The sequence below is a fragment of the Lithobates pipiens genome, unplaced genomic scaffold, assembly GCF_037356315.1.
Source record: "Lithobates pipiens isolate NorthernLeopardFrog02 unplaced genomic scaffold, aLitPip1_a1.2 Scaffold_16, whole genome shotgun sequence".
Classification (NCBI taxonomy): Eukaryota; Metazoa; Chordata; class Amphibia; order Anura; family Ranidae; genus Lithobates; species Lithobates pipiens.
In genome coordinates, this window is record NW_027507748.1 from 222,274,171 (window position 1) to 222,288,145 (window position 13,975).

At 48.2% G+C, this 13,975-nt stretch overlaps 1 protein-coding gene across 1 annotated transcript in view; it reads left to right on the plus strand.

The window, feature by feature from the left end:
- The first annotated feature begins 957 nt into the window (after positions 1 to 957).
- The window catches only part of RNPEP (arginyl aminopeptidase), a 47,054-nt gene continuing 34,036 nt past the window's right edge, over positions 958 to 13,975 (plus strand). Inside the window, exon 1 of the mRNA XM_077481108.1 lies at positions 958 to 1,414. Coding sequence (XP_077337234.1) covers positions 1,055 to 1,414 — 360 coding nt within the window. The 5' untranslated portion in view covers positions 958 to 1,054. The remainder of the gene's footprint in view (positions 1,415 to 13,975) is intronic.

The following is a 13,975-nucleotide window of genomic DNA, read 5'->3' on the forward strand; positions in this document are numbered from 1 at the left end:
CTGCTTGCTGCCAGCCTTGACCCTCGGACTGTCTGACCACGCTTCTGCCTTCTCCTTTGTACTTCTGCTGCCCGCCTGTTGACGACCCGGCCCCTGTTTGACAATGCTGTTTGCCTGTTGATCCAGCCTGCCATCTGTGACCGCTGCTGCTTGTTGCCTGCCTGCCAGCCGCTCCAGTACTATCACCTGTACCCGCTGACTGCTCACCAGCTGTTCCAGAACCACCTGCCTGCACCCGCCTCTGTCTGACGCCAGCTCCAGGGCCAAACCTACCATCACCTGCTTGGCACTTGTGCCCTCTGACCTCTAGAGTCCCTGTTCCCACTCTCAGGGGATCTCGAGCCAGAGGCTTACGAGAGGCCGCTCCCTGCACTCCGGGCCCCTTCCACCAGGTACGTGACAATAGCTCCCAACTGTCCCTTAATTGGAGCAATGTCCCTCTGTCCCTCTTTCCTCCTCATTTGTCCCTCATTTTGGTCTGATCTATATAGTTGTATATAAAATGCATTTTTTATCTATCAAAAAGTGTTTTCCAGTGCTAAACCTTTCATCTGATTTCTAAATTGCTGCATTTGTAAAATCCCAAAAGCCAATCTAAAGGAACAGTAGTGGTAAAAAAGGGACTTGTGGGTTTAACCAATCTTGATTTTTGTGTACAATTCTCCTTTAAGGGGCGTGACAAGAGGTGTGTCCCATATCTGCATACTCTTGCTGATAGGTGTCCCTCATTCCCATCTCAAAAAGTTGGGCGGTATGGATACTGTGGATACTGAAAGTAAAATGTGTCCTGATTAACTAGAGAACTTTTTCAAAACATTGAAGGACGTTATTGGCCTATAAAGTCCAATCTCAATGTTTTTCCATATTAACCAGTGAGTACAGCCTATAGCCTGTTCCAGTCAAGCCAGCCTCAGGCAGACACTAGGACCCGGAAGTAATGGGCGGGCTCACCCTGTAGGACACACCCCCTCAGTCAGCATTCTCTCAGTCCCATAAGTCAGCAGCAATCTGTCGGCCGGTGTTGTGTAGAGAAGTGGCCGTTATCACTGGCACCATGAGCGGACAGAGGCTGGTAGAAGATGCGGCCACGGCCTCCAGTTATCAGGACTTCCACGTGGAGCATCTCCACCTGGAGCTCAGTGTGGACACCCAGGCCAGGAAGCTGAGCGGCTGGGAGAGGCTGGAGGTGCGGGTGATGGCGGAGAGCAGAGAGCTCCGGCTGGACTCCTACCATGATATGACTATAGAGCGGGTGTGGGGAGAGCTGAGTGCCGGGGATAGGAAGGAGCTGGCCTGGGAGAACCGACCCTTCACCAGCTATGGCACCGTCCTCGTCATCACCCTGCCTGAGCCTGTCCCAGCCGGGAGCCACATCTACATCACTATAGATTACCAGGTCGGCAACAACCCGGGGGTAAGTCCTCTTCTTCTGGTCACCTACAGCCCCTCCGCATCTGGTCACCTGCAGCCCCCTCCGCATCTGATCACCTGCAGCCCCCTCCGCATCTGATCACCTGCAGCCCCACTCCGCATCTGGTCACCTGCAGCCCCCTCCGCATCTGATCACCTGCAGCCCCACTCCGCATCTGATCACCTGCAGCCCCACTCCGCATCTGATCACCTGCAGCCCCACTCCGCATCTGATCACCTGCAGCCCCACTCCGCATCTGGTCACCTGCAGCCCCACTCCGCATCTGGTCACCTGCAGCCCCACTCCGCATCTGGTCACCTGCAGCCCCACTCCGCATCTGGTCACCTGCAGCCCCACTCCGCATCTGGTCACCTGCAGCCCCACTCCGCATCTGGTCACCTGCAGCCCCACTCCGCATCTGGTCACCTGCAGCCCCACTCCGCATCTGGTCACCTGCAGCCCCACTCCGCATCTGGTCACCTGCAGCCCCACTCCGCATCTGGTCACCTGCAGCCCCCTCCGCATCTGGTCACCTGCAGCCCCCTCCGCATCTGGTCACCTGCAGCCCCCTCCGCATCTGGTCACCTGCAGCCCCACTCCGCATCTGGTCACCTGCAGCCCCACTCCGCATCTGGTCACCTGCAGCCCCACTCCGCATCTGGTCACCTGCAGCCCCACTCCGCATCTGGTCACCTGCAGCCCCACTCCGCATCTGGTCACCTGCAGCCCCACTCCGCATCTGGTCACCTGCAGCCCCACTCCGCATCTGGTCACCTGCAGCCCCACTCCGCATCTGGTCACCTGCAGCCCCACTCCGCATCTGGTCACCTGCAGCCCCCTCCGCATCTGGTCACCTGCAGCCCCCTCCGCATCTGGTCACCTGCAGCCCCCTCCGCATCTGGTCACCTGCAGCCCCCTCCGCATCTGGTCACCTGCAGCCCCACTCCGCATCTGGTCACCTGCAGCCCCACTCCGCATCTGGTCACCTGCAGCCCCACTCCGCATCTGGTCACCTGCAGCCCCACTCCGCATCTGGTCACCTGCAGCCCCACTCCGCATCTGGTCACCTGCAGCCCCACTCCGCATCTGGTCACCTGCAGCCCCACTCCGCATCTGGTCACCTGCAGCCCCACTCCGCATCTGGTCACCTGCAGCCCCACTCCGCATCTGGTCACCTGCAGCCCCACTCCGCATCTGGTCACCTGCAGCCCCACTCCGCATCTGGTCACCTGCAGCCCCACTCCGCATCTGGTCACCTGCAGCCCCACTCCGCATCTGGTCACCTGCAGCCCCACTCCGCATCTGGTCACCTGCAGCCCCACTCCGCATCTGGTCACCTGCAGCCCCACTCCGCATCTGGTCACCTGCAGCCCCACTCCGCATCTGGTCACCTGCAGCCCCACTCCGCATCTGGTCACCTGCAGCCCCACTCCGCATCTGGTCACCTGCAGCCCCACTCCGCATCTGGTCACCTGCAGCCCCACTCCGCATCTGGTCACCTGCAGCCCCCTCCACGTGTGCCCACCTGCTAAGGATGAGCTGCGGCGTGTTCGCACAGCAAACGTGCAGAGCCCACCAGGAAGTCGGCACTGCGCTAATCACAGGCGGTGAGACATTGCCTGATCTCTGCAGCTGCACATCAGGATAATGTCTCATTGCCTGTGATCAGTGCAGTGCAGGCTCTGCACGTGGGCTGTAGGAACACGCCTGAGCTCATCCTTACATAATCTACAGTCCTCTCCACATCTGATCACCTACTGTCTACTGTGAGCACACTAACCTTGCTACTACTCCTCTATTCATCATCTGGGCCCTGCAGAGCATACCTCACCCCACACTCCTCCCCATCATACTTTTATTTTCACTTCTAAGCCTGGTCCCTGTTATCTGTAGCTGAGCTCTGGGAGAAACCAGGCTTGTGTGTGATAATTGTGCTGTGTGTCTGTATCTTTCAGCTCTGTGCACTAATCTGGTGACACCTTGGCTGTGCAGAAGTTCCTATAATAAAGGCCGGTCACTGCTGCACTCTTCTTGTGCAGGGTGACAGGTCTGGACTCCTGCTGGGTCCAGTGGCGGCCTCGTCATTAGGGGAGCAGGCCCCCTGCATGGACTTCAATTGGGGGAGCTGGTTTGTTTGAAGCAAGTGATTAGAGCCAGGGGATCTAATTGCTTAAAAGTTGGCTAGGGGCGTAGAGCACTGTGCCTGAAGCCCACCCAGTTGTGGGACAATAGTGAATGAAAATTCGCTATTGTTGCACTGGTTCTCCTCCTGGCCAATCATGAAGCGGTACCTGAGGTCACGTTTCCCAGTTGGCCAAAAGGAGAAGTGTTTCCATTGGGCCATGATGAGGAAGGAGGAGATGGGGAGGCTGCCGCAGGGGACGAAGCCACCACCTGATGAGAAGCGCCGCCCACGGGTAAGTGTTGGGGTCATCGATCGGCGTTGTGCTGGTGACCCGAATGAGTCACGGGGGGTTGTCTGTGCAATTTCTGCTGGTGACCTGACTGGGGGCGGGGGGGGGGGGGGCGGGGGTTGTGTTGGCTGTGCAATTTGTGCTGGCCTCCTTCAAAAAATCTACCACCAGCTGCCATTAGCTGGGTCCCTCCCACAGCTCTACTCTCTGCCCAGGCTATGATGTCACTGCTAATTTTAGAAAATATCTGGGTTTTCAAAGGCATTTGGTGCACACACGTGCATTGCATATATACAAGGGATGCACCGAAATTTCGGCCGCAGAAACATCGGCCGAAAATGCCCTTTTTGGCAATTTGCTGAAAGGAAAAAATGGCCGATAATTGAGCCGAAAATGGGAGATCTATAACGCAGGAGAGCCACCTCCGCCACCTGGCTCAGTAGAGCGCCGGGAACAGCACAGCTTTAATTGCAATAGCTGTGTGTTCCCCCGTTGCGCGCCGTCGCATACAGCCCCTCCCCCTTGTCCGGGGAACTGTGATACAGATTACCCTTCCAGGTCTCTGACCACCTCCCGTACCATGTCCCCAGTCTCTGACCACCTCCCGTACCATGTCCCCAGTCTCTGACCACCTCCCGTACCATGTCCCCAGTCTCTGACCACCTCCCGTACCATGTCCCCAGTCTCTGACCACCTCCCGTACCATGTCCCCAGTCTCTGACCACCTCCCGTACCATGTCCCCAGTCTCTGATCACCTCCCGTACCATGTCCCCAGTCTCTGACCACCTCCCGTATAAAAATATTTTTAAAAAACAGTCATTTTCGGTATTGGTGCTGTATCGGTTTCGGTTTTCAGCCTAGTGTATTTTTCATTTTCGGTATCGGTTTTCGGCATCAAAAAACCCATTCGGTGCATCCCTAATATATACATTTACACGAGTACCTTCAAGTCCGCAATTTCATTGCAACTTACATCAAGTTCTGTTAAATGAAGTCGAAAGCTGCAATAAAATCGGAGGTTCAAATCGCACTGATCTGCAACTTTGAAATCGCGCTGACGTAGCAATGATTTCAAAGCTGTAGATCAGTGCAAGTTGGACCTCCGATTTCATTGCAACTTCATTTAACACAACTCAGTGGAAATTGTAAAAAGTTGTGCAGCAGCCTATTAGTCATCGCAATGATTTGAACGGTTCAATTGCGGCCAATGGGGTGCGAATTGTCATGCGATTTGAACTGACATCTCATGACAGATCACTGGGGTGTAAACAAGACGGTCATATGACACACCAAAAATAGGTATCGGTAATTGGGTATCAGCGAGTACTTGAGAAAAGGTACTGGTACGCGGTCTTAACCTTTTAACCACCGGCCAAAACACCCACATGCCGAGAAGCCACATATGTGCGTTCAGCTGGCGGTTACGACTGAGTACCAGTAACTTTTCTCAAGTACTCGCTGATGCCCAAATACCGATGCCTGTATTTGATGTCGCGTAACCGTCTTGTTTACATCAGAGTGATTTGTCATGAAATTTGTCTGTTCAAATTGCATATATGCGGCCTTGTGTAAAACGCACGCTCCCAGCACGGTAGCTGGCAGTTACCGTAAAGCTCCTGATGCATAGTAGCCTCCCAGTGTTTAGAACCCTTAAAGGGCTGGAAGGGGGGCAGCAGGTAGGGGTTAAACTGTTATTGGCACATTCCTAATTTATATCCTTTGTGCCTATTGATGAATATATGTAAATTCCAGTTTTTCTGCTCCAGAATTCAGCTTTAAAGTCTAAGTTGAGATAAAGAATGGGGGGGGGGGGGGGGGGGGGACACAAGGGACATGACTTGATATCAGTGTAAAGTGCCGCTTTGTGTAACATTTGGAAATCATTTTATTTTATTTTTTCTTCCCTCTAAATGTCTGTTGCTAGGGGCTCCTTCGTAGTCTGTCTCCTTCAGTGCCTAGGCTGGTAACATCACTTCCCCCTCAGTGCAGGAAGGGCTCGGCTCTGCCCCCACCCTCCTGTCAGTCATCTGGGACACGTGACAGGTCCCAGATGACTGCGCGGCCAATCGCGGCGCTGCTCACGCATGCGCAGTGGGTCCCCGGCTGTGAAGCCACAGCCAGGTGCCCACAGTTGCAATGCTGATGAGTGGAGGGGGGGATGAGTGGAGCTTAGACACCACCCCCCCCCCCCCCACGCATCGCTGAACCCTGGAACAAGTAAGTGTCCAATTATTAAAAGTCAACAGCTGCAGTATTTGTAGCTGATGACTTTATTAATTTTTTTTTTTTTTTCAAATGGAAACTCCTCTTTAAGACACAAGGGGGGTTATTTACGAAAGGCAATTGCAGTCGCTGTAAATCTGAGGGGTAGAGCTGAAATGAGGGGAAGCTCTGCTGATTTTATCTTCCAATCACGTGCAAGCTAAAATGCTGTTTTTTATTTTCCTTGCATGTCCAACTTGGATCTACAGCGACTGCACTTCCAGTGCACTTTTAGTGCAAAGTGTGCCTTTTGCAAATAACCCCCATAGAGCCATGGCTCAGCCCTGCTCTCCCCACTCTCTCCTCATTGTCTCACTGGCTGTGATTGACAGCAGTTGGAGCTAATGGCTCCCTCTACTGTCTCAGCCAAAGAGAGAGAGAGAGACTAACCCAGGACAACCGAGACTCTCATTCACATTGATGAAGCGAGAGGGGGTTCAGGAGAGTATAAGGAGGGGCAGTTGGGGGAGCTGAGCACAGGTTTTTTACCTTCATGCATAGAGTACATGAAGGTTTAAAGCCATCAGCCTTTACAACCACTTTAATTGTGTGTACTTTGCCTTCTCATCTATAGCTTTGCTGACTCGGCCATTTCACTTCCATATACATGTTGATGATTTCACAATTTTAACCAGACAGAAAAACACATTTCCCTATTTTCCTTCAAGTTTTACCGAAAAACAAAGGCTTGTCCACACACTAAAACCTGTGCGTGCTGGCCTACATTTTGTAGGGACGGTGCAATGAATTGCTACAATGCATTGCACTGTTGACTTTGTATTTTTGACTTTTATTGAAGTGTCACAAAATGACACTTTATTCTACTCTATGCAGTGCAGCGACTTGTGAGGCATTGCAGTGACATGTCACAGTAAGTTGTCTCTAGCACATGGCATCTGAGCCCCTGCAACATAAATCTCTGCATGTTCCCCACCCAGAACGCCCAAGTGCTGCATATGTGTACCTCTGTACTTGGGTACATTCGTGTCTATGGGCAGCTGTTTTGTGCACCTGCAGCTTTCCAGGTGGGGAAAATGCACAATTTACATTGCAGGGCCTTAGATTGCATGTGTTGCACAAAAATTATTACATGCTACATTTTTACACAGCACACACCACCGCACATGTATAGCGTGAACAGGGCACATGAAAAACAGTTGATTTCTAACGCCTCATACACACGGTACGATTGTTGGCACGGGATTCTGTTGAAAGACTGTTGTCCTAAAATCTTATCGTTGGTACGCTCCTTTTGACAATTGTCCAATTTTTGGCCAACAAATGTTGGATGACAGGCTAGTAAATTTTCGACGGACAATGGTTTGATGTCAGATTTCGTCTGGTCAGTACGCAGATCTGTCTCGCAAAAGTCGAAAGTACAAACATGCATGCTCGGAATCAATGCTCACCAAACAGGAAATTAGCAGAAGGGGCCCAAAGGGTGGCGCTCAAGAGCTAAAATTCCTTGTAGTACGTCACTGTGTTTGACTCCAACTGTGTACCGTTGGTATGCAAGACTGTGTGTACGAGGCTTTAGTGCACTTGCATTGATTTATGCAGATCAACACAACAGACATGAACAGACATGGTTGGAAGGATCCTTAACCACTTCAGCTCCGGACCAATAAACACCTTAAGGACCAGAGGTCTTTTTGCAATTTCGCACTGCGCTGCTTTAACTGGTAATTGCGCGATCATGCAATATTGCACCCAAACGAAATTTGCGTCCTTTTCTTCCCACAAATAGAGCTTTCTTTTGATGGTATTTGATTGCCTCTGCGATTTTTTTTTTTTTTTTTTTTTTTTTTGCGATATAAATGGAAAAAGAGCGAAAATTTTGAAAAAAAAAGATATTTTCTTCTTTTTGTTATAAGAAAAATCGAATAAACTAAATTTTAGTCATACATTGAGGGCAAAATTTATTTAGCCACATGTCTTTAGTAAAAAAAATGTCAATAAGCGTATATTTTTTGGTTTGCGCAAAAGTTATAGCGTCTACAAACTAGAGTACATTTTCTGGAATTTACACAGCTTTTAATTTATGACTGCCGATCTCATTTCTTGAGGTGCTAAAATGGCAGGGCAGTACAAATCCCCCCCAAATGACCCCATTTTGGAAAGTAGACACCCCAAGGAAATTGCTGATGGGTATGTTGAGCCCATTGAATATTTATTTTTTTTGTCCTAAGGGATTGAATAATGACAAAAAAAAACAAAAAACATTTTTTTACAAAAAGTTGTCACTAAATGATATATTGCTCACACATGCCATGGTTATATGTGGAATTGCACCCCAAAATATATTCCGCTACTTCTCCCGAGTATGGCGATACCACGTGTGTGGGACTTTTTGGGAGTCTAGTCGCGCACGGCACCCCGAAAACCAATCACCACCTTCAGGATTTCTAAGGGTGCAAATTTTTGATTTAACTCCTCACTACCTATCACAGTTTCGAAGGCCATAAAATGCCAAAATAGCACAAAACCCCCCCAAATGACCCCATTTTGGAAAGTAGACACCCCAAGCTATTTACTGAGAGGCATGTTGAGTCCATGGAATATTTTATATTTTGCCAAAAGTTGCGGGAATATTACAAACTTTTTTTTTTTTTTTTGCACAAAGTTGTCACTTAATGATATATTGCTCACACATGCTATGTGCAGAAGTCAAATTACACCCCAAAATAAATTCTGCTGCTTCTCCCGAGTACGGGGATACCACATGTGGGGGACTTTTTGGGAGCCTAGCCACGTACGGGACCCCGAAAACCAAGCACTGCCTTCCGGATTTGAATATAAAATGCTATAAAAAAACAAACTAACCAGAGTCACCCGTAACACTTATACGGTGATCAGTGGTGAAAGGGTTAACTAGGGGCAATCAGGGGGTTCAAATTTTTATTAGGTAGTATATGGGGGTCCCTGGCGCTATATAAAAACCTGACGGGGAACCTAAATAACTAACTGGCTAACCAGCGTCACCAGTGACACTTATACTGTGATCGCTGGTGAAAGGGGGTGAAAGGGTTAACTAGCAGCAATCAGGGGGTTAAAACCATTATTGGGTAGTATATCGGGGTACCTAGCGCTATAAAAACCTGGCGGTGAACCTAAAAAAATAACTAGCTACCTAGCGACACTAATGCAGCGATCAGAAAAACGATCGCTTAGTGACACTGGCAAAAGGGGGTGAAAGGGTTAACTAGCGGCAATCAGGGGGTTAAAACCATTATTGGGTAGTATATCGGGGTACCTAGCGATATAAAAACCTGGCGGTGAACCTAAAAAAATAACTAGCTACCTAGCGACACATGCAGCGATCAGAAAAATGATCGCTTAGTGACACTGGCAAAAGGGGGTGAAAGGGTTAACTAGCGGCAATCAGGGGGTTAAAAACATTATTGGGTAGTATATCGGGGTACCTAGCGCTATAAAAACCTGGCGGTGAACCTAAAAAAATAACTAGCGACTGTAGCGACACTAATGCAGCGATCAGAAAAACGATCGCTTAGTGACACTGGCAAAAGGGGGTGAAAGGGTTAACTAGCGGCAATCAGGGGGTTAAAAACATTATTGGGTAGTATATCGGGGTACCTAGCGCTATAAAAACCTGGCGGTGAACCTAAAAAAATAACTAGCTACCTAGCGACACTAGCGACACATGCAGCGATCAGAAAAATGATCGCTTAGTGACACTGGCAAAAGTGGGTGAAAGGGTTAACTCTAGGGGCAATCAGGGGGTTAAATCTTTATTGGGGGGTGATAGGGGGCTACCCTGGACCTAACACTAACTGTCCTGACAGTTTTTACTGTCACAACTGACACTGAATGCATTGATCAGTAAAGAAATGATCAATGCAATCAGTGACACTGTGACTGGGGGGGAGGGGGGGCGGGGGGGGCGATCGGGGGGGGTTTGTGTGCCTGTGTGTACCTACATGTCAGTGTAGTGTTGGTGCACACTTACTTTTACTGTTCTCCTCGTAGTCCGGTCAAAAAGACCGCCCCGAGGAGAATGACATCACTTCCTCCTTCCTGTGTAAACAATACACAGGGGAGGAAGCTTCTCATTGGCCAGGAGCGATCCAGAGGGGGTGGCCGAAAACCAACGGCCATCCCCTCATCACGGAGCGCTCCTGGACCGAATCGGACCGCCCACCCGCTGGAAGGCAATCACGTAGATGTACGTGATTATGCCTGCCTGTGCCATTGTGCTGACGTACAATGGCAATACGGCGGTCCTCAAGTGGTTAAAGGGGTTGTAAACCCTTGTGTTTTTTTTTTTCTCCATTTTTTTTTTTTTATGTCATACTTCCACTGCGCAGTTTGTTTTGCACAGAGTGGCCCCCGAGCCTAGTCTTCTGGGGTCCCTCAGCGGTGCTGGTGGTTCCTCCCTGGATCGAGTGTCCACGTTGGAGAAGCGCTCTCCTAAGGTGGTCATCCATGCGGGCACGCCCCGACCTGTGAATCTGTGTCCATTCACACAGAATGCAGGACTCTGCTCTGGCATCGCGTCATTGGATTTGATTGACAGCAGCAAAAGCCAATGGCTACGCTGCCATCAATCTATCCATTCATTCAGGACATGTGACCCCAGCTAGAGCTGGTGTACTCTTTCTTGACCAGAGAAGGGTCAGGTAAGTAAATCTGGGGGGCTACAGCACTACAGAAGGTTTTTCACCTTAATACATAAGGTGCACTTAACGCATTACACTGCATTAAGGTGAAAAATCAGGAGGGTTTACAACCTTTAACTGAGGTATGGCAGAGTGAGGGCTCTTTTATGCAGGTGGCTCTGGGGCAGTAAAGACTGGTGGGTGAGCCATAGTTTTACCAGCTGACCACCTTTATACTAACATTACAGCCTGATGGAGCAAAGGAAGGTCCTTTGTAAGACACAAGTTGCAGGTCACTGTCTATTTGACATTGATTGGCCATGACCTGCTCCCCATACCCAGAATTGGCACGCATTTCCATAAAGTTGTTGTAAATGCTGAAGGTATTTAACTTTATGAATTCTATGCATGATGGAAAAAAGCTTGTGTGCAGACAGCCTTGGTTAGGACCATGTGGCAAAATTTTGCTCTGTACAGATCAATGCACTACCTCTGTTTACATGTAACCACTGATCTGAGTCATTCGATGCGATTAGTGGCCCTGACTGGCCTCGGACGCAGACAGGGTGGTTCTGGCTGCACACAAAGTGGATGCAAATAATCATCCTGTTAATATGTGATCAGAGCACACAGTGTTGCTGTGTCCAGATGCAGTCATCCTTCTGATGAGCCCATGGGCTTGTAGCCTGAAGCAAAGGACAAGTACATTTATGCTGTGAATGGATGAGGGTTAAAACAAAGCACATGGTTTGTGTTTCTAATGCATCAAAAACATATTTTACTGAACCCAGAACAATAGGAGTTTGATTTATGAGAAGTAGCTGTGGGTTTTGTACTTTACACTTGGCACTTTGCTCCTTTGTAGTATTTTATTGCATTAGCCGATTTATGCAAGACGCTGTTTTCCAGATCGTGTCACAGTGCTTACGATTGTACAAAGTTCTCTCTGAAAAGCTTTGATAGTCAAACATTTTGTAGCATTTTCTTAACTCATCAACAATTTATCACCTTTGTAAAGCCCTTTGAGCTTCGTTTTTGCTGCGGCAGGTGTTATGTACAGAACTCTATTGCACTGCTTGGCGTTTGTACTTTACTCCTATCTTTTTAAGAGCCGTGTTTAGCAATGACTAGCACATATTTTTTTTTTTTTTTCACTTTGAAGTCATTCTACTTTACATGAAAGCAGTGTTGCTGCATGCACACCTTCTGGCCACTACATATACATTACCATGCAAGGCTGCTCATATGCTACCTAGTTGTTGTTGTTAATAAAAAAATATTTTTCTTTTAATTAAAAATAAAATATTTTAATTCTACTTATTATTCTCATTCTTATTTTTCTTCTTCTTATTATTTATTAATATTCAGGATATAGAACACCAACACTCTCTGTAGCACTAAGCCACTTCAGCTCCAGAAGAATTTACCCCCTTCCTGACCAGATCGCTTTTTGCGATTCGGCACTACGTCGCTTTAACTGACAATTGCGCGGTCGTGTGATGTGGCTCCCAAACAAAATTGATGTCCCTTCTTTTCCTTTATTTTGCACAGGTGATTTGATCAGCGTCACTGCCCTCGTAATTACCACAGCCATTTCATCTGAGGGAAATCCTGAAAACATGACCTGTTGGGGTGCTTTGAGGACTGGAGTTGAGAAACACTGGTCTACAAAATAGGGGATAGTTTTATGCCATTTTCATTGAGATAGATATATATATTTTTACTAGTAATGGCGGTGATCAGCCATATTCATATTTTTTTTTTTTTTTTTTTATTGTGACTGCGACCTTGTGGCGGACACATCGGACACGATTTTCGGAGCATTCACATTTATACAGCGATTAAAAATACATTGATTACCATGTAAATGTGACTGGCGGTGAAGGAGTTAACCACTAGGTGGCGCTGTAGGGGTTAAGTGTGTCCTAGGGAGTGATTCTAACTGTGGGGGGAGGGGCTGTGTGTGACATGTCACTGATCACCGCTCCCGATTACAGGGAGCTGTTGTCAGTGTCATTAGACAGAATGGGGAAATGCTTGTTTACATTAGCAATTCCCCGTTCTTCCTCACCGTGAGATGATCGCAGGACATCAAGTCTGCGGGACGCACGGTCATGGAGCTCCCGGGCGCACGCCGCCTCTTAGTGCCCTTCTGCCACAGTATATCTGCGTGAGGCGGTAGGGAAGCGGATAAAAATACAAGGGTGACATTACAGTTACAGTACAAAGTGATGGAATAGATCTGCTATGGACAGGATGTTTTTTTTTTCTTCTTTAAACAGCTATAATAATACTGTGTGCTATAAAGTACTTAGATAATAATATATGTGCATGCTTAAGGCCAGTAGTCGCATACACATGTACTGTATGTTCACCTGAGCGCACATCTTTATGTGAATACTAGTGATGCACCTTTTTTATTTTGGTGTGTGTGTTGTTTTTTTTTTTTTTTTTTTTTTATCCATATATTTTTATTAATGTTTTTTAGATATTTGACTTTTTAATTAAAGTGGTTCTAAAGTCAGGGTTTTTTTTATCTTAAGGCATTCTATGCCTTTAGATAAGAAAACAAAAAAACTTCTGTGTGCAGCAGTCCCCCCTCGGCTCCACTAATACTTACCTGAGCCCGTCTTGATCCAGCGATGTTGCACGAGAGTCTCTCCTTTATTAGCTGAGACAGCAGCGGGGCGCCATTGGCTCCCACTGCTGTCAATCAAGGTCAGTAAGCCAATGAGAAGAAAGAGGGTGTGGGGCCAAACCGCAGCTCTGTTTGAATGGACACACCAATCGGCGGCTCGGCTCTGGTGCCCCTATAGAAAGCTGCTTGCTGTTGGGGCACTCAGCAAGAGGGAGGGGCTAGGAGAGCTGGCGAGGGACTTGAGAAGAGGAGGAACTGGTCTGATTTGTGCATAACCGCTGCACAGAGTAGGAAAGTAAAACATGTTTGTTACTTTTGAATAAAAAATACTTTGATCACTTCAATATCATGAATTTAAATACTTATGCCTTTATTGTCGGCCATTATCAGCACCTTTTTAAAAGCAGTGTTAAAATCTTGCTTGCTGCATTTCTGGTGCAAATTTGGCAAACTGCAGCAGAAACGCACCTCCCTATTGAAAGCACGGCAAGAACGCATCTAAAATTCACCCGTGTTGCGTTTTTTGATGCATTTTTTGAGTCCTATAACCTATGAAAATCACAAGGTAAAATGGCAGTAAAATTGCAACCACCTCGTGGGCCTTTTTTCGCCAGCTTTTATATGGCATTTTGT